The following is a 21373-nucleotide window of genomic DNA, read 5'->3' on the forward strand; positions in this document are numbered from 1 at the left end:
TTAATAATGAATCTAAAATATAAAATTTATTAAAAAGTCTTTATACACATATATATGTAAGAATATTAGTAATACTTTATGGTAAGGAAACTAGAAATTAACAAGAAAAATAATGTAAATAAAAGATTAATATATTGTTTACAATTAATAATTAAAATAATATAATATCAATCTGATTAGTTGTGTTGATATAAATAATTATAACAATATGATTAATGTTCTATGATTTGTATTTTAAAAAATAATACAAAATTTTGTAACTTTTATTTTCATTATGAAGAAATTATTTTTTGGAATGATTTTTAGAGGGAGATCTACGATATCTTTCATTTTCATCCACATCGTAAATCGCATTAAGCTTGCGAATAATGTTCTTTGTTCTGTCATAAACAAAATTGTCCATTTGGCTCAAAACATTGACGAATTCAATAATCTTTTCAAATCCACGATTTATTCTTTCTGATCTTTCAACATCCGATGTAGCTCTTCGAAATTGAGATTCCTTTTTCGATGATCTTGCAAATAGTTTTTCGGCCTTATTTTCTGTTGAAATTGCAGTAGCACTTGCAATTAAGTTTGCAAATATCTGTTTAGCAAAGTTTTCATTAGAGAAATAATATACTATTATATATAATCTGAATAATTTTCAAATATAATTTTGTCAAATAATTTCCTCTATTATTTTAAAGGACTTATATATATTATATATATATATGGATGTGTACGTGTGTAAGTGTATGTATATGTTGTATGTATGTTTATATTTTTTCACTTTACTTAGTCTTACCGTGCATATAACAAAAATTAAAAATAATATATTTATTTTAATCACACATGCACTCATCTTTCTAATTTTCATATTTTTCAAATTTTCGTACTTTACAAAAACAAAATTTACGCACTTTTATTGATTCAATATTGAGTCTTCAACCAACAATGGAACGATTTGGCAATTCCCATCCTTTTATAAGAGCATATGTGTGCGCATATATTATCCAGCAATATTGCGTAGGAGGACAAAATATTTTCCATTTCATTAATATTTTGTATTTTAAAATTTAAATGTATATACTGCAAGATATTTAATTTTATTAGAATGATATCTTAATACAATGAATAATAAATTTATATATTAATTTTTGTAAAATGTTTTGTTAGTTGAAATTAATAGATATCTGATAATATACGGATTTAGGTCATATCGAATTGGGGAATTTTTCTTGTCGTAAGTAAATTTCGTCAACTTTTACGTTAGCAGTTTGAAATCAAAGCGGAATCCGCTGATTGTGTATAATCATCATATTGCCTTGTTGTCTCCTATTACTAAATTTAATGACATAATTAAACAATAATAATGGAGTGCATACGACAGAGACTTCTCATTTTAATTAATATTTACTTTTTATTCATAATATTGAAAATTTTATTATATATATATATATATATATATACATATATATATATATATAATATTTTTTTAATATTTCAGATTAATATTATAATTGTTAAATAATTAATTAAAATTAAATATTTGGAAATATTATTTATAATAAATAATAGAAATATTTTAACTAACGAGTTTTTAGTGGAAGATTATTTTTTTCATTAAAATATTTTCATTTATAACATTTTCATTATAAAAAATATCTTTATTTATAAAATATATATCTATTGTCTAAAAAAATTAATATTAATTATTATATATTAAGTATTATAATATTAACTATTAATATTAACTATTAATTAATTTATTCATAATATATATTTAAACTTTATTAATTTGTTAATTTTAGATCACATAAAATGATTTTTGAAGTATGATATTGACGCGATACATATTTTCAGTGATATTGTTTGAATGCGGAAACTTTATTTCTCAATACATCAATAAAATAATATATATAATTCCTGAGAATTTTCAAATATGTACATGTTCGTATAAAATTCAATAAACATCACGACACACCACGACGATTATTCAGGAAATGAATTTTTCTGATGGATCATTTTCATGTTATCGTTTCTTCGCGTTAATAAAGTTCGTGCAGTGAATTATGAGTCTTCACACAATACATGGCTATCAATTTTTATTTTATATTTATGCTATTTTATTGTTGTTAACGATTCATGCAGTAAGTATGTAAATTTAATATATATTGCAATATATTAGTAAATTTATTATTTGTAATGTAATTGTAATTTCCAACATAAATTTTCTTATGGTAATACACTATAATAATAATTTTATGTCTCTCTATTCTATTTATATATTATTTAATATGATATCTATTTATTATAACTTATTATATTTTTTCTCTATATTTTTCCCAGTCGTCATTTGCATCTACGAGTACCTACGCTATACCAATCAATTTGTCAGAAAGAAGCAACTTTAAACCTATAAGCTATATGACTTCAAAAATTATGAGTGCAGTCATCAAAACTATTTCATCCATTGATCAATGGCTCCCGCGTATCTCATGGACGAAACCAATCAAATCGAAGTTAACAGTACGACCAATCAACACTTATCATCGAGATGTTGACGATTTCTCTTCTAAAGAATAAGATTGTTAACGTTTTTTCTTAAACTAAATAATATAAAATTCAGTTGATTTGTTTGCTGTATGTTAATTAAATACGTAATTGGATAATTTTGATAAAAAATATATTATTAACCGATATTAATTTTAATATTATATTATTTATATAATATACATTTATGCAATACAATATGATTTATAAAATAAAAAATAAAAGCAAATAACTTTAACATGGTCAAATAACTTTAACATGGAAATTGTAAAAATTTACAAAATAAGACGGATTATATCATACAACTAAATAGTATTTCATATATTAGTAATGCATAATAACGATATAGGTTTTAAAAAAACAAATGAAAAGATAAATAATTTTAAATATTTTTATTCATAATCATTAGTTATTTATGATATGTGTGAAATTATGTTGGTTGAATGAAAATTCGATTTTTCCGCATATATTTATTTAAAATGTTAGCACACGAGTAATTCACACTGTATCATCTATTTTATTTTATGGATGCGGTGTTGTTGGCTGCAAATGATTGCTCAAGTTCTGAGAAGCCTGCACGGCGATGTCTATCGCTTGCTTAGTCAACTTGGAGATACCCTCTTGCACTTTTGCAGAGTTCTCGTTGATAGCCTTAGCAGTATTCTCAGACTCTGTTAAAATAGTTCGAACACCCTCTTGGAACTTGTTATTTAAATTATTAAGCTGCTCCGTAGTCTCGGCATCAATGTTTAGTTTGTCGGTAGCTTCAGACAATTTGGTCTTAAAATTCGTCCAGACACTTTCCAACTCCGGACTTTTGGTCTTTACCTAAAAACGATTCGTCATACGTGTAGCAAGACAAATCTCACAATCAGATTATAAAGGCCAAAGTTTAAAAAGTGATTAATAATATTAAAAAATTTTTGAAAATTTTAGCAAAATAAACGTTGATAAAGATAAGCAAATATAAACAAATAATGCAAAAATGCAAATTTAATTTTATATAATAATTCATTTTATATAATAATTCATTTAGAGTGTGTGTGTGTTTCTAGCAAAATTCTAATACAAACAAAATATGCGAAAGAAACTCGAGATAATAATATGTTAAACTTCCTGTTTTCGTTACTTTTGTTGTCTAACTTGATTCGTCGACCTTCAATCACGATATCATTTAAGCAATTTTAAATATGCATAATCGACTGTAGCGAAATGTGTACGTCAATTTTTTTATCAAGTATAAACTGTACGTGACTTTAGATATTTTTTTAACAGCATTAATATAACGAATAATATTGTTATATAATTTTCAATTGATATAATTGTCTAAAGAGAAGAAAAGAAAAAATGATGTTGCATATTTAAGATTTGCACCAGTTTATGCAAGTAAAAAAATAATAGGAAAACATAATAAGAAGAAGAAGAAGAATAAGAAACAAGTTAATAATTAATCATTTACTTGTTTTTGTTTACAATTCATTATAATAATATCATGATTTTTTAATAGTCTAACGCATCGAAAAACATTTTGACATGAATATACTGTGAATATAGATACATAAATTTTACATTGTACAATTACTTTTTTGTTACAAAATTATATGTATTTTATTGATTATCTATTTTAATACGTCCGTTTATGTTAATTATTTTTTATGGATTGATTAGAATCAGATATTTTCTCTGTTAATTTTCTCATATATAATCTTCTACGCGCAGAATTAGACAATACGTTGACTTTTTTTGTTTTTAATTTTGAAAAATGTGTCTCTAGGTAGACGAACTTGCGTGTGAATGCTGCAAACAAATAAGTTAATTCTTTATGTATATTGCAAATGCGTAAATAAAGAACAAGCGTAATATATATCTATCAAACGAATAATTTTAATCAAGTCGATATATCTCACAAAATCGCTTTAAGTGTTTAAAACCTTTACAATCACGATATTACGATATCACAATGTTACATATTCAACATGAGAAGCATGTAAAATATATTTATATGACATTTTTTAAACATTTATTGCTCACCTCTTCGGTCGCGTTCTTGATGTATTCATTGATATTATTAACTAAACCAGTACTATACTCTTTAAGTGTCTTAAGAAATTCGTCCTGGTTAGGTAGATGCTGCTCAATTTGATTGCCCAAATTACTGAAGATATCTTGAACTGTCTGGAACGGATTATTTGTGGACGCTTCTTGAGTATTGGTGTGCTGATTTTCGACATCGCTAGCTGGTAAAACCTTGCCCTCAGCTGCGACCAGAACGGCGGCTAGGATAAATGGGACTAAGTACTTCATCTCGCGTTGATGTTTTCTTCTTGATCAGAAAACGACTAATGTATAGAATGGACGTCGTATTCCCTTTTATAGACGTTTCTTATCGAAGAGGGCAAAGTGCTTAGTATCTCATTTTGACGACAACGACCTGCATTTTTCTTTACATTCCCAAGTACATTTTTGTAAAAGGACATTTTCTGTCTAAATTTACGTTTGCTTTAAGATATCCGACATTGTTCGAACAAAAAGATGAGGGTCAATCTGAATAATGCGTTGATTTTTTTTGTTTAACAACAAATTTTTATTAATGCTATTATTTGAAAGACTTTTTAATAATTTAATATTATATAATAAGCAATATTACAAATATTTTTATAGAACTTAGAAAAATCTAAAAAAATACCTATAAAATATCAAAACTTAGTGCTAGAATAGAATAATAATTAAAAAATATCTGATATATGTGTGTATATATATATATATATATATATATATATATATATATATATATAGTTATGCTTGTCTGTATCGTAAATATTCGTTATATTTTGATATTTTTAGTTTATCATTTTAATATTTAATAATTTTGTAATAATTAATATTTAATATTTAATAAGTCATGACATAGTATTTAAATTTTTGTTAGTTTCCATATTAAAAATAATAGATTAATTTCAATAGGCGATTATATGTTTACAAATAAAAGTGTTAAATCCTTCTTATATTTTAATATATGAAACGATTACGTATAAATGAATCAAGAAATATAGAAAGTAAAGAATAATACCAGAATTGATACAGTGAGACATTATTGACAATATAACTTAAAGATGTGAGTCTCACTTACTAACGGAAATCTCAGGTCAGGTATTCGGTCAACTTTTAAATGTTTCTTCTAATCTGGAGTCGTTTCTGTGAGTTTACGCGATAAAGAATACTTTATCAATGGAATGCTTACACAAGAATTTACACAATTTAAAGCTAAAAGAAAGCCTTGTGTATAGAAAAAACTGTCTTGAAAAAATTCTTTATTTGAGAAAAATATTTCATTTTTCTAATGCGAGATTATATTTACAATCAACGTTCTCTTTACGCTTTTTATATTTTTTATTTTAATATCTTTAAGCTTGCTAATTAAAACGAACTTTTTGCAATAAACAAAGGTTTTTTAATTTTAATTGTGTAATTTTGGTTATCTATTTTTTTGTTACGATAAGCAGATATTTTTTAAACATAGTTATTTAAATAGAATTTATAGTACCTAAATGTACCTAACAAGCAATTTGAAACAAATCGATGACTGAAATGATGCTGTGGATAAGTCAAGGTTCAAGGAGAAATCAAAATCATTATCAGTTTTAATTGGTATTCATTTCTCCGTGAGACATTATATCAGTCAGATAAAGATGTTCTAGCAAATGCACATGTATATATGTATATATATGTGTATATGTATACATATAATATACATACATATGTATGTAATATACATATGTATATATATAATATACATACATATGTATGTAATATACATATGTATACATATAATATACGTATACACGTATGTATATATGATATAAACATATGAATTGCTGATTTCGCAATGACGACTCACACTTTTTGAATGCACAGGGCAGAGATTGTACATTTTTCTCAAACGTTGTTTATCCGATATTTTATATTTAATTTTTCCTATGTGTGTATATATATATATATATTTAAATATTAGATTTTATAATAATTGCATTTATACTGTAAATTACTTATTTAAAAAATTACTTACCTAAAAATTAATTGAAAAGAAATATCAATTCTATTTAATATAACATCGAATTCTTCAAATCATAAACAGATATATAAATTTTATTTTAGTTTCCTTTTATCATTAGTATCAAAAAGATAACTGATTTCCTCGTAAGAAGTATTTACAAAATTGTGCTAATATATTCGATGAAAAATATAATATTCATAAATATATTTAAATAAGATATATTATATGAAAAATATATCTGAGGAAAAATATATGCAAAAATAAGCACTTTTTCATTTCTTAATTTATTGCAAAAATATTTACTTTATTCACGATTCATGTAATATGTGAACACACTTGCATATTCTTAGTAAAACAGTGCTTGTGTAACCTTTTAGTGATAGCAAGTTCTTTACATAATTATGTCGATTATTGAAAGCTTCGATTTGACTTAATTGACATGATTTTCATGAAATAATCACTAAATATTACTGCAATTAATACTTTTTTCGTGTTTCTTTTCTCTTATGCAAATATTTAATAGCGATGTGCGACTCGTAAGTTAATTTAAAACTGCTTACAGTTTTTAATATTATATTATCTAATATAATATGGAGTGAGTGTAAAATAATTTTATTTATAACGTTTTATAACATATATATAATATTTTTATTATTTTATTAAACTTCTTGCAATACACGTCGAGGTCAAAATCAATTTCATTACAATATTAATGCATACATGTTTCTCATTTTCAATAAATGCTAATTTTAACAAACATTACATAATTTTATGAATGAGGATGTCGTTAAAAAGAACGCTATGTAAAAGATTTAATAATCAATATATTTGAAAATTTAAAACCTGACCGACATGTGTGTATATGTGATATATATTTATTTATTAGTCTTAATTTTGGCTTGGTAAAATATCTAACTATAAGAAATTATCCGAACAATATTTGAAAAAGTGTATACCGTTTTCTGAATACATTAATTTTGAATTTCGATTGAATATGATTTAACTTATATTTCCTATACTAATTAATTATCTGTTAAATCGTTGAATGTCCTTGGCAGAGTATCCTTCTGTTATATTTTTCAATATTTCATCAATCTCTTTTGATTTTTGATAGAACGTCTTTACTCAGATCGTTCAAACGGTTGAACGGTAACTTTTCGATAAACGGCTTTTTCGATATGTTATCAAAGATCTCTCCTATTTGGCTGTCCTCAATTCCTTTCTTTGTTTTAGATTTTATCTCATTAAAACGTTCTATTGCTCCTTTTAATATGTCAATTCTGCCGTTTTCGTTCTCCGTGATTTTAAATACGATATCTTTTAAAAAATCGTGTATTGTCTTCAAAAACATTGGACTTAAATTTGTGATTATCTGTTTAGCACCTTTGATATTATTTAGCTTCAACTGTATAATATTTAAAAACATATCTTTTATGTTCTGCAAATTCTTCAAATTCTTAAAAACGTCGTAAATTACTTCTATCTTTTTATCGACATCGATCTTCAAGATACCTTCAACTATTTCTTTCTTTACTTTCAATATATTGGATATATCTTTCTTCTGTTGAGGCAGTTGCTCTTTTAGATTTTCAATCATTTTCTTCGAATCATCTTCCGACATCAGCCTTTCGATAACATTCTTGGACAAATCTTGCAGATTTTTAACATTGTTGGTCAAATCTTTCAGCTTTTTGACAATATTCTTGGAAAAATTTCTCTTTTTGTCTGTTATCTCTTCGTCTATATCTGCCTCAAATTTAATTAATTTCTCTTTCAAGTTTTCAACGTTCTCACTTATCTCATCCTTCTCAAATAATGTAAGAACATTGTTCATTATTTCAAAGAAGGACTCTACAAATTTTTTGCTGAATTCGTTCTTATCCTGTACGAATGAATTAAATACATCCTTCAGCATAGATGGTAGTTGATCTGTAAAGATCTTTTCGATATCATTGACATTTGCAATATCAATCGGGGCATATTGGGAATTTCGCCTGGTTCTTTGTTGTATTCTTTCGATTTGTCTCTCGATTCCTTTAGTTTTCCATTTGTTGTCTCTTATTTCAGAGTCTCTAAGTATTTTTTCTAATATTTCAAGTTTCCGCTTGAGGTTTTCCTTACGATGATCGTGCCAGTCTTTATTTTTAGAATCTTCAAGTTCATTTTCCGATGTATCGTCAGGCTGGTCAAGATTCTCCTCAGATTTGGGTTGGATTTGATCAAGAATTTCCTCAGATTTGGATTGATTTTGATCAAGGATTTCCTTAGATTCAGGTTGTACTTGGTCAAGAATTTCCTTAGATTCGGGTTGGACTCGGTCAAGAATTTCCTTAGATTCGGGTTGGATTTGATCAAAGATTTCCTTTGATTTGAGTTGCTCATCTTCCACATTTTCTGACACTGGGATGGCCTAACACGCAATTAATAAAATAACAGCAATTATTTATATTTTATGATATAAAATAAAACATTATGTATAGAAACAAATACTGTATTACAAGTTATTATATAAGTTATATATTATAAAATATGAGGCATCATATAGTAAGAAAGAAAATAATATATTAAATGTTATAAATAAAGTATATTAAATATTATATATTATTAAATATTATTTAAAACATTAAAATTACATTTCATATTATGAAGATACGTTAATCGCGTATATAGATTCAAAATTTGTAAAGTTCATTTATTAATTTAATCAATTATTGTTTTAAATTATATTATTTCCACATATATATTATAATGAAAGAACGATCAATATATCTTAGTTTTCTTTTAATATTTTACAATTTTTGCTATATTTAGCAATTATTATGTAATCAACTATGAATTTTACTATTTTTTAAAATATCCCTTGAATGATTGCCTTTGAGTAATAGCTTACCTGGCTTATGTAGACCACAGCCGCCAGCACGGTTACTAGAAGAGCAACGCGCGCCATCGTAATTTGGAAAAAATTTGTGTGATTCAAAGAGATAGAAGGTCCAGCTCCGTTTTAGAACAGAGAGATCCAGACTGATCCACAGTAATGATCTCTGAAATGAATACGCTTATATATTAGTCAAAATTTGTTTACTGTATCTGTTGCAGAATACCTAAAGCTTTATTCTAGCTCTCATTGACGCATTATTTGATATAGCACACCTGTGCTAACTTTGTTAAATAATATTCTTATGTATTCTTATGTGATAACGGTACATGATAAATTAAAATCATTAATTATTAATTCGACAAAGTCATACCAGATGTCATAATGTTTGATATAACAATATTTCTTTATACTGATAAAAAAATATGATAGAAATATTTGTAACTTTCGAATTATGTACCTATGAAAAGAAGAGCAAATAAAGAAATACATTGTCAATAACTTACTTTAATTATTCTTTGTAATTGATAATGTATATTTGTTCTAATTTTAATTATTATATCGTTATATTAATAAATTTTTTAGCGTTTATATTAATAAATTTTTTAGCGTTATGCAAAATTTAAAAACAAATTTGTATAAAAATTGTGAGTATAAATTTATTATTGTTATGTATTATTTTATTTAATCAATAAGTTGAGTTCTTACGTTACATATGAATGTAAATTTCATAAATTATGATCAATTAAATATCAAATATATATTTTTTTTTATTCTTAACAGTATACTATACATCAATTTATATTATGAAGTATATGGTTTGTTATATTAATCAATTTTTCTTATCTTTTTGTGTTTTTTTCATCATTTGCAGAGAAAAATAAGAGCAATACTTGTAATACACATGAAAAATTTCATGTGTATTCATGCAATTAATTTCTCATATTTTTAATAGACTATAGATTTCTTCGATATTGTCTTTTTTGTTGTTACGATAATATGTGGTTCAAGTTGATTTTAGCCTCAGCTCAAATAAAAAGTATCCAGTAAAAAAGCAGAAAATATAAAATTTTTTTTTTATTTACTTGTATCGTTAATTATTATAATGAAACGAGAGAGAGAGAGAGAGAGAGAGAGAGAGAGAGAGAGAAATAATCAGAAATGTTTTATTATAATATTTTGAAATGATGTATTATATTATTTATTACTTTTTATTACTTTTTAAAACCTATATAACCTATATGTTATAATATATTATATTATAATATAATTATAATATAATATATAATATTATAACATATTATATATTATATTATAATTATATTATATTACATTTTCTAATATATTATAATATAATCTCGAAAGAAATCGTTTTTAATTTAAAATATGAATAAAAAGAAATTTTTAATTGTTTTTATTATATATATATATATAATAAAAATAATTTAAAATTTCTTTTTATTCATATTTTAAATTAAAAAGGATTTCTTTTGAGATTATATTATAATATAATATGTTAAATCTATCTTATAGTAAGATCAACTATATTTAATGTAAAATGAAAGAGGGATATAAACTATATTTTTAAAAATTAAATCGAAATTGGTATATAAGAGCGCAGTACTTGGAGCGCAGAGAAGAAACAACATTTCCTTCTTTTTTATTATTAATTTATTACAAAACTCAAATTACAATAATAAAAAGTGAACGTTTCGGATCATATTTGATCCTTCTTCAGCACAATATTAACAGATTATATTACATTAAATGCGACGCATTAAATTACGCAAAAATATCTATTATTGGCGCGCAGATGACGTCGAATTGTATCAAGTGGAGATCTGGCAAGCACATTGTTTCCGGTAATTCATCAAATTACCGTGATGGTATACATTGACTTGGTACACATTGACCATGATATTGACACATTGGCATTGTACTATCCCGGTAATTTGATGAATTACCAGAAACAATGAGCTTGTCGGATCCCCAAGTGATATAATTTGATGTCATCTGCACGCCAATAATAGATATTTTTGTGTAATTTAATGCGTCGCGTTTAATGTAATATAATCTGTTAATATTGCGCTGAAGAAGGATTAAATATGAAACGTTCGCTTTTTATTATTGTAATTTGAGTTTTGTAATAAACTAATAATAAAAAAGAAGGAAGTGTTGTTTTTTCTCTGCGCTCCAACTATCGCGTTGTGACTCTTTTATGCCAATTTAATTTTTAATTATTTGAACCCAATCCCTAATTATTAAATATATTTTTAAACATTATATAAAAATAGAAAAAGTTTAAATAATTTTGAAAAATGCTTTCTTTGTATCATATCTGCCTATGTATATGAATTTTATGAATTATATGAATTATGATGTGAGCTTTCTTTTATAATTTTAAATCAAAGAAAATTATTTGAATGCTCTATTTCTAATAGATCTCAATAGAACTCATTATCAATCAATTCTAACTACAAAGTGAATCACGATGTTTTAATATCATATAAATCAAATTATGATAGATGGATTTTAATTTACTCTATATGCTATTTTTTAAAGTAACTGCGCCTAAAAATTTTTGATCTAAAATGATTGCGCACAATTTTTTACATATCTGTTATAGGATTTCTTCACATTTGTGCAAATATACGTCACGCTTTTTTATATTTTTTACAAGTTGCATGTAAAGTATGTTTTCCATCTGATTTAACTAAAAATTTTCGCAAGTGTTTCAATGCAAATAAAAAAAGTAAGTAAGTAATTGAAAATCAGCTGTGTTGCGCACAATGCAAATTTGCACACCGTGAAATATTAAACGTAATATTAAGATGAAGAAAATATAATATAATAATATTAAGCTAAGGTATAAAAATTATTAACGTAATTCAATTTCAAAACACATCTTTATTCAGAATCGATTGATTACAATTATTTGGTATATACATGTCGATAGTTGATAGTGATTTAGGACTAGTTATGAGATATATAGTATGAAATTTAAAAGGCGTGACGCAATAGATGAGGACTATTAAGTCTACGAACGCATTCGGGATCTTTGAAGTCCCAGGGTGAGAGATTCCAGACACGTCCACCGTGATGGAGAAGGGAAGCGCGCAACTTCGGTCTAAGGAAGTTGAAACTGATCGGGCTAACAGTGTCTAGTACGCGACCTATCAGGGTTGCTCTGTTCCTCAAATTAAGCGATATAATGTCGCCCGGTGTCAGATAGTTGTGACCTAGTGCGTTAACGATCTGTTCCCTAGGCAAGACGAAATTGAGGCCACCTGAGGAGGCAGTGCTGGCCGAACTAGCCGCGGCGGCACTTCCAGCAGCCGACGATGCGGCGGCTGCCGCGGCAGAGGCTGCAGAAGGAAGAGCTGCAGGGAAACTGTGCGAACGGCTCAACGGAATTCTGCCGCCGAGGTTCAAGTCGAGTCCTCTATATTGACCCGGTTCGATCAAGCTGTCTATCGAAGAGATCGCAGGTCTGATACCGGACAAAATAGGCCTGGACCTGTATCCAGTTAGTGAATATGGCGACCTGAATGGCATCGAATTAGTACTGATCGCTGGGCTGACATCCGATGAAGAGGCGGATGCAGACGCGGAAGCAGCTGCTGCGGTATTCCCTGAGAATCCTGGTACAACTTCTGGTGAGGCTACAGCTACGTTCGAAGAGCTACTTTCGGACACCGTGTTTTCGACAGTCTCCGAAACGACTTCCGACGTTACTGGTTCGATGAGAGGTGCGCAAGGTACAGCGGATTCTTCGACTATGGTATTGCCGATCGGTGCATAAATTCTTGGGGCAGTTCGGTAGCTCGATATTACCGGTGATGCTGAAGCTGCCGAAGCTGCTGCTGCAGCCGATGTCGCTGCCGCTGTGGCTGCCGCGCTTGCGGCATCGAAAGATGGAACAACCGGCACTGAGGAAATTATATCTGGTACCGTAGAAATCAGAGGTGCACCGGAAACCATCGGTTGTGTTTCAGTAACAGTAGCACTGGCAGATGCTGAAGAACTTACGGTTTCAACAGGGGCAATGGATGCTATTGTCGGATTTATTATTGGCTCTACTACTGGGCTTACTACTGGACTTACTGGTGTGCTGACGGAGCTCGATGCACTAGCCGTGCTAGTTGCGGTCACCGTAGGACCCTGTTGGAGAGGTGTATAATCGCTAAAGGAAGGCATTCTGGGTAGATATGAACGTATGTTAGTTAAGTAAGATGGTATGTTACTTAAGTAAGATGGCATGTTAGTTACATACGAAATCACTTTAGAATACACCTTAGACGTGGAAATGCTCTTCATGCCAGTTCTAATCAGATGGGGTATTCCAGATGCATGATAGCCATTGTAGGCGCCACGAAGAGAAGATAGCACTTCCGCCAGCGATGTGCGATAGTCTGGAGCAACTATTGCACCGCCGTCATCGATTGTGGGTACAACCGATTCACCAACAATCTCCTCTCCCAGTGGAAGTATCGAACTGAGTCCGTGCAGATGATGCAATCTTGCTAGTCGACGCTCGAGCAATCTCTCCCGTAAATGCAGACTTAAGCGATGTAAATGGAAGAAATGTCCGAAAAAGTGCCGAATATGGTTCAAGTGCAGCTCGTGCACAAAGTGCACTACCTTGAAGGCGGTGTGTAGAAGTCGTCGAAAAGCGCCGAAAATACTAGGGAATGGTACGCAATCTCGGAGTATGTCGGGAAAAATCAGCAGATGATGAGGTTCTCTAAGGATGGTGTGTAAAAGTCGCGGGATATGGAACAAGATACCAAAGATGCCTCTGCCGCCATCGATGACACTTTCAGCGAACAGTGGTCCTAAGCTAAGTCCTTCTCTTAAATTTCGTATAACAATTAGAAAATAGTGCCACATCTTTCTTAATTCGCAGAAGAATTCGTGCACAACCAGACCTGAGAAATGCACGTGACCATATTCGCCGGCTTCACCTTCACAAGAATGAGTATCCAAATCAGCGAGAGGAACAGGATCCCACATATTCAATCCTAGAAGACCGCCTGCGGATGCGGCCGCAGCTGCGGATGCGGATACTTGTCGTTTTGGTAAATTGCTAAGTTTTTCCGTGGCATTCTGCAAAAAATATCGTTAATTTTAAATTAACGCGGCATGTTTTACTTTCGATCAATCGTAATTATATAGAAAAAAGGAGTATTATTTTAGATTTTTTAATTAAATTTCTATTGTAGAAATTTAAATTAGGCATGTTACATCTAATTATGTTACAAATCAATTATTGTATGTCAGAAAAAATTTTTCTTTTTAATTTATCATCACTATAAAATAATTTGTTATTTTTTAATTTTTATTATTAATTTTATTATAATTTTATTATTCTTTTAAAATATTTTATTCGAAAAATTATATTTTTAAGTTAATTTTTTTTTATTTGCATTACTGAAATTTTAAAGAATTTTTATACAAATAGATTTTAGAGGAGACCTGAGACTGATTTAGAGAAAAATAACTTTCCTATCTATGTAGTTATATATTTATATATTCACTATATATATATATATGTAATTATATTTTCTAAATAGTTTGAATTTAATGAATTCCACATTAAAGTTATATATTATGAATTTTAATGATCGATTACCTCTATTTCTCGCAATTGTTGCAATCTCATAGCAATATCTTGTTCGTCCGCAAGAATGAATGCTTGGATGAGATCGTGCATACTCTTGTACGAAAATACATCATCCTGAGGAAAGAGAAAGAAAAGATATTAGATTTATTCTTGTTTCGATTTTCTCGTTCTAGGATTTCCAATCAATAATAATAATATATTTTAACTTTTACCATAACATCTTCCTCAATATCGTTATTCGTATTTGGCTCTTCGTTCTTCCTGTCATCCTTGTGATTTAATTTCTTTGTTTCTTCCGGGATTGCTCTTCTATCTTGGATGGTTTGAGATTCTGATGATAATTCTTCCAACTCCAAAGGATGTTTGTTCACGAGATGAACATCCTCTTCCCTTTTCTCTCGAAGAAATGGTTGTAGTTCCAGATCCAAATTCTTTTGAAAGTCTTTAGATATATCGAAGTCTTGATTAACGAAAGCCGAACTCAAAGACAAGAATGTCAGGAAGGCAACGGCAAAAGCCGCAAATATGTTGCACGTATTAGCCATGGTGAGTTTCAATTGGAACTCGATGATTCTAACAGCAATAGGCTGCTTCATATACCCCAAAGATTGTTATCATCATATTCAGATTTGGCACGCGGATCGTGACGGAATCAAACAACATTGGAGATTATTAGCCGACAATGATCGACAACTCAGATATATGCTGATGCGCGTGAGATTATCCATGATTTCATCTGCAACTTACCTCGTAATCAAGCACGATTTATAATATTATGATTTGAAAGATTATTAATGCGATAATCTTTTTGCATTCGTGAATAATTATAAAAATCACTTCTTTTTTTTGATAAAATAAAATATATATGGATATTTCGTACGTGCGAAAATACGTATACAACATGACCAAAAGAAAAATTGCAAAATACTAGATGATAAATTGATATTTTTTAAATTCTTGATTAATTAATCAACGAAAGCTTGAATATTTTCTATAAAACGGAGAAAAAAATAATTTAATTAATTTATATCATTCACATATGGAAAAGAATAGTGTTTATTCTTCATAACAGGTATTATTTCATGAATTAATTTTTAATTTAAATTTTTTTTATTAAAACAAATAATAATATTGTTACTAATAAAATTTATGTTTTACACTATTTAGAATATAAAGAAAGTATTTTGGAGTTTTATTGGAGATACCTATTCTCTAAAAGTGAATCAGTGTATTATCTGAAAAACAGTAAATAGTCACTAGTTACAGCACTTATAAGTACAGCACTGTAAATCAGTAATATTTTATTGAAAGAATTAGTCAATAATATTGGCTATTTTCATCAGTAATATTAAATTACAATTCATCCTCTCTATCTATTTTATATAAAATTTTATATATTTTATATAAAATTAAAAATTTTATTTTTATTTACTAAATATTTTATTTATTTTTATTATATCACAAATTTTATTTTATTTATATTACATATTGAACTTGTTATTTTAAATAGATAACAAACAAATAATTTTCATTAAATCGCCAGACATTTATTTATCTGACTTATAAAATCGATTTAATATCTGAAGCCTTTCTATTAAGATTGTATCAGAAATTAAATCGTATATTTCTAATTTTATCTGTCGCACTTTGCAAATTTTATATAATTCTTATGATTAAAACTTAAATACAAGAGAGATAATGATCATAGTGATAGACGAAGGAACTAGCGGTTACTAGTTTTACAGTGAAATTTATTGGTTTTACTTTAACTAATCTTTAAATAATTAATGAGATATAAGATAAAATAACAAAAAATAAGCATTTCCACTGAAGATCAGTAAAATATTTACTAATTCTCAAATTCTGAAATCTTATTTTAAATTAGTAATATTTTCTCTGATTCACTTTTAGAGAGTATAAGCTGTACGCTATACTATCTTATGTAAAATGTATTGATATATTTTAATTTTTATTACAAAATAGAAATATATATTTCTGATACATTTATTTCTTATACTTTTTATATAAATGCATACATAATTTAAACAATAATATTTAAATTTTATATAGAGAAATTATAATTTTTATATAGAGAATTTTATATAGAGAAATTATAATTTTTTTATAAAATATAATATTTTATATAAATATTATTTATAAAAAGTAATAACGTGTAATAATTTGTAGTAATTTATAGAAATATTATACAGAAAAGAAAAGTTAAATATTAAAATATTATATTGTAAATTTTGATAAATATTGTGTGTAAGATTATATGTAAGAATTGAAAATTGCAGAATAAATATTTTTATTTTTTTTAAATTTTTATTTTTGCTTATTAAATCTGTTACCTAAAATATATTAATTCTATCTTGCAAAAAATAAAACAAATTAATTATATTTTTATAATAACAATAATTATATAAATTAAATATTAATTTTATACAACAAAAATGATTGAAATGGAATGACCATTATTTCTATATACCTGTATTACGATTTATTTATCCAAATATTAATATTGTCTAAAATTGTTCTTTATATGTATTTTTTTCTGTGTGTATAATATTAAAAAACATTTCTATTTAAAAATATTATATATACTTCTATTTATATTTAAATAATATTAACTTACATTGTGAACATGATTTAATATTCGATTTATACATTTGTTGTTATATATATCGCATACATTGCAGGCAAATGATGTATGATTAAAAAATTCGTACATGTAAGCAAATTCTAATTCTTTCTCATGAATAAGGATAAACTCATATTACTTGCAATCATTGCATTTTATTTTGATTCGTTCTTTTACTACTATTTTATTAAGTACAACATTAAATTTATAAAAAATATATATGAAATATTGTAATTATTTATAATAATATTAAATAAAAATTGAAATAAACATTTTTATAAATATATCAAAAGAAATGAAGAAAATGAAAGTGTGTGTGAAAATTAAAAATTATGATAAAAAAATACGTTCAATAAAAATACGAAGATAGGAAATATGGAGATAAAGGCATATTAAAACTCAAAATTATATATCGTTTAAATCTTTTTATTTTTTATTTGTCTCTGAATATTATGTACTTTTCACATTTCTGTGAAAGATACAACTTTATCAGATGTTCTTTCATGTTTTATAGGTTTTGTTAGCTCACTTGACAGGCGCACTTCGTAGGTGATTCACAGGCGGGAATTAGAACTCTATCAATTCTGCTGGTAAGACCTGTTAAAAGTTTAACGGACTGTGATTGTGTTGGTATCTCACTGGCATCTCTGAAATAAAAGTAAATGTTATCAGATATTTGATAAAAATATATTCCTATTAAACATATATTGTTATTAATTTAAAAAATTATCAAATTAATGATATAAGCATTTTTTATAAATAAATTTCGATAATCCAAGCGTAATTTTTGTAATTAATATAAAACAAAAATTTTAGAATGCTTACGAAGTTGAAGATGGTGAAGGTGGCACATAAAGATCAAAATTGTAACTTGTTGAGATTGGCACGGACGGAGATGGTAAACTTTGGGTATTATACGTGTAGGATTTTCCTCGATAAGGATCCAATTTGACTATCTCTGAGGATTCAACGGGTACTTCATGTACTTCAGGTACTTCAGGTATTTGTATAGAAACTGGATAGTTTGCTTGCGATTGATAGGGTATAGGAGGTTTATCGGCGATAACTTGATAGTTTAATTTGAGTGGTTGATAGGTACAAGGTTGAGTGGTTGCAGGCAAAGTATAATCCTCACTTACAGGCTTCAGAACAGGTTCCTGTAAATTATTTTACAGATACGCGATCTATTCATTATGAAGTCACGCGTGATAAAAAAATAAGCAAAAATATATTTTAACTCTTCTATTTTTGAACTATTGTAAAAAAAGAAAGAAATTAGAAATCATTTTTAAGTGTTTTTTTGGACGACAATAATACAGTTAAAATAATTAAATTTTGCATTTTTTAACTGCTACCATTGCTTTAATATAATGTTATTTATTATAAGACATGAAAATTATATTTCTTTAATTAAATGCAATTGAAGTTATAGTTCAAGTTACAATATATGATAAAATATTATATAATATATGTATACCTCGATTGTAACAGGCAGATAATTTGATGGATAACATGGCTCACCATGCGTAACTATTTTAACTTCGTTATATGGCAATTCATAAGGAAACCTCCGTCCATAAGAGAACCTCAATTGTAAACAGATTCCAATAATGAGAAGATATTGTAATTTGTACATCGTCACCATCGTCGCAAAGATTTTACAAGATATAAACTGGTTTCCAACCTATCGCACTGTTCATATAGACATGGATTCATCAAAGACAGGTATAAAAAATACTTCCTGTTTTAATAAAATGTAAACGCAATAAATCTTTAAATAATAATAAAATAATAATATTTCTTTATTACGTGTCACGACCGGAACTTATTTTTTGATTAAAAAGTAGAGCAGGCACGTACTTTCCTTTGTGCGTGTCTACATGCAAAATTTCTTGTTTCCTGTTTTAATCCTGATCATCAAATTTATCTGATTCATAAAAAAATTTTTTATAAACAATAAAACGATATGGATGTTACCTGTCTCAATTTCTATTAAAAAATTTAATATTACATCTTAATATATAAAATGATTTACTTTATTACTAAAATACATGCTATTCTTCTTTCCAAATATTTGAAATAAAACATTTTTAAGAAAAGTTTTTATTTTATTTTTTTCAATATATATATATATATATATATATATATATATATATATATATATATATCAAATCAACGTTTATTTTTTTATTAGATTTATATGCTTTTTTACATAAATCAATTTTTTTATTATCCTGTTTATAAAACTATTAAAGAATTGGAAAATAAAAATATACTTTACTAAATATATTATATATATATTATATGTGTGTGTGTGTATGTATCAAGATATGTCTTTTATAGTTATATTTATTATATAACTGTAATTGTAAAGTATTTATCAAAAAGTAAATAACTGTAATTGTAAATACTTTACAATTACAGTTATTTACTTTTTGATAACTTTAGTTTAATATTTTTATTAAACTGAATGATAGAAAGAATTTATTTATGTAAGAAATTAATGCAATTCCATAAAAAAAATCAATACTGAAATGTTTCTAAAAAAAGATTTTTAAAGATCTTTTTTTAAAATAAATAGATTTTTTTCATTTATTTTTGTATCATCAAAATTAGAAGAGATATTAAAAAACGATCACATAAAATGCTTCCTGTATATATATTATGCATCAAGATAAAACTCGCATCCTTAAATGTTGCTATGCCATCATTATATCATAAATTAATATCTCATTCGTTCGCAGTCATTTCATGGATTTTTTCATTTCATTCAACTCGCTGCTTGTAATTTATGTCGCGTATATGTAAATGAAATAAATCACAGCCCGATGCGTGCATACGCATCGTAAATTTTACGTGTGCGTTCGCGAGGAAAGAAGAGAAAAAGGAAAGACGGTTTGAGAAGAGTACAAGAGAGAATCCGTAGCGTATCTTTAAATAGCGACCGCGTGCGGGCTTCGTTCTTATACTTTCGGAGATACATTATGTTTCCTTCGCAACCATCATCGTGCATCACCATGTGGTGCTTCCCTTTTCCCGGCCGAAACACTTTATGACGTGCTGACAGTCATGTTTTAGCCAGGAAAGCTGAAGGGAGCTCATAAATCTTATTGGCGATGTTGCCATGCACATTTCATAGACGATAGATAGAAAATCATCCAGCTTTTAACAAATCATTTCGACGAACTCTTTATGACTATAAAGATATTCTATTTTTATTATTATAAATTCTTATATAAGATTATTATAAGAATCCTTTTATCGCATTTATTTCAATAAAGATCTTCTAGTGTTATAAAAATGTCACATTTTTATAACAGGAGAGATACATTTATTTTTGAATTTATATCATTTTTATAACAGGAGAGATACATTTAGTTTTGAATTTATTATAAAATAAGTTAAAGATATAATAGCAAAATAGAGCAAAGTGGAAAAGATATTTGTATATTGTATATGAATATATGTGTATATTTAATAATTTAAAGTTTATTACAAGGATTTGTTAGAATAATTTCTCTACAAGTACAATTCTTATTTAAATCTTTTAATAGAATGAAAATACTGATTCTTAAGATTTTGCTTGTTATATAATGTCGATTTTCTATAATATTTATTAAAAAGTAGATCATTTAACTTAATTCA

General features: G+C 27.0%; 4 protein-coding genes across 4 annotated transcripts; all 4 read right to left on the reverse strand.

The window, feature by feature from the left end:
• Positions 1-2990: 2990 nt before the first annotated feature.
• On the reverse strand, positions 2991-4895 carry LOC105250203. The gene is made up of 2 exons (XM_011256173.2): positions 4567-4895; positions 2991-3363 (listed from the first exon to the last, which is right to left on the reverse strand). Exons 1-2 carry the CDS (start codon positions 4837-4839, stop codon positions 3058-3060), a joined length of 579 nt encoding a protein of 192 aa, XP_011254475.1. The 5' UTR covers positions 4840-4895; the 3' UTR covers positions 2991-3057.
• Positions 4896-7229: 2334 nt separating this feature from the next.
• On the reverse strand, positions 7230-9643 carry LOC105250202 (DNA ligase 1). The gene is made up of 2 exons (XM_011256172.3): positions 9480-9643; positions 7230-8999 (listed from the first exon to the last, which is right to left on the reverse strand). Exons 1-2 carry the CDS (start codon positions 9534-9536, stop codon positions 7680-7682), a joined length of 1377 nt encoding a protein of 458 aa, XP_011254474.1. The 5' UTR covers positions 9537-9643; the 3' UTR covers positions 7230-7679.
• Positions 9644-12351: 2708 nt separating this feature from the next.
• On the reverse strand, positions 12352-15685 carry LOC105250201. The gene is made up of 4 exons (XM_025411271.1): positions 15300-15685; positions 15097-15201; positions 13309-14570; positions 12352-13218 (listed from the first exon to the last, which is right to left on the reverse strand). Exons 1-4 carry the CDS (start codon positions 15681-15683, stop codon positions 12465-12467), a joined length of 2505 nt encoding a protein of 834 aa, XP_025267056.1. The 5' UTR covers positions 15684-15685; the 3' UTR covers positions 12352-12464.
• Positions 15686-18242: 2557 nt separating this feature from the next.
• On the reverse strand, positions 18243-19398 carry LOC105250200. Its single transcript, XM_011256168.3, has 3 exons — positions 19206-19398; positions 18554-18885; positions 18243-18375 (listed from the first exon to the last, which is right to left on the reverse strand). The coding sequence occupies exons 1-3, from the start codon at positions 19371-19373 to the stop codon at positions 18249-18251; spliced, it is 627 nt and encodes a 208-aa protein (XP_011254470.1). The 5' UTR covers positions 19374-19398; the 3' UTR covers positions 18243-18248.
• Positions 19399-21373: the final 1975 nt, after the last annotated feature.

Source organism: Camponotus floridanus, unplaced genomic scaffold (genome assembly GCF_003227725.1).
Source record: "Camponotus floridanus strain SB8 unplaced genomic scaffold, Cflo_v7.5 scaffold105, whole genome shotgun sequence".
Taxonomy (NCBI): Eukaryota; Metazoa; Arthropoda; class Insecta; order Hymenoptera; family Formicidae; genus Camponotus; species Camponotus floridanus.

Excerpts from the sequence above, each read along its gene's own strand:
- LOC105250203 (XM_011256173.2), bottom strand. The coding sequence starts at position 4,839 with ATGAAGTACTTAGTCCCATTTATCCTAGCCGCCGTTCTGGTCGCAGCT. Across the intron at positions 3,364-4,566 it reads TCAAGAACGCGACCGAAGAG|GTAAAGACCAAAAGTCCGGA; the intron begins GTGAGCAATAAA and ends AATCGTTTTTAG.
- LOC105250202 (XM_011256172.3), bottom strand. The coding sequence starts at position 9,536 with ATGGCGCGCGTTGCTCTTCTAGTAACCGTGCTGGCGGCTGTGGTCTAC. Across the intron at positions 9,000-9,479 it reads CTGTGGTCTACATAAGCCAG|GCCATCCCAGTGTCAGAAAA; the intron begins GTAAGCTATTAC and ends ATTGCGTGTTAG.
- LOC105250200 (XM_011256168.3), bottom strand. The coding sequence starts at position 19,373 with ATGGTGACGATGTACAAATTACAATATCTTCTCATTATTGGAATCTGT. Across the intron at positions 18,886-19,205 it reads ATCTGCCTGTTACAATCGAG|GAACCTGTTCTGAAGCCTGT; the intron begins GTATACATATAT and ends AATAATTTACAG. Across the intron at positions 18,376-18,553 it reads CCTTCACCATCTTCAACTTC|AGATGCCAGTGAGATACCAA; the intron begins GTAAGCATTCTA and ends CTTTTATTTCAG.
- LOC105250201 (XM_025411271.1), bottom strand. The coding sequence starts at position 15,683 with ATGAAGCAGCCTATTGCTGTTAGAATCATCGAGTTCCAATTGAAACTC. Across the intron at positions 15,202-15,299 it reads ATATTGAGGAAGATGTTATG|GATGATGTATTTTCGTACAA; the intron begins GTAAAAGTTAAA and ends CTCTTTCCTCAG. Across the intron at positions 13,219-13,308 it reads GCAGCAGCTTCGGCAGCTTC|CGCACCTCTCATCGAACCAG; the intron begins AGCATCACCGGT and ends CGCTGTACCTTG.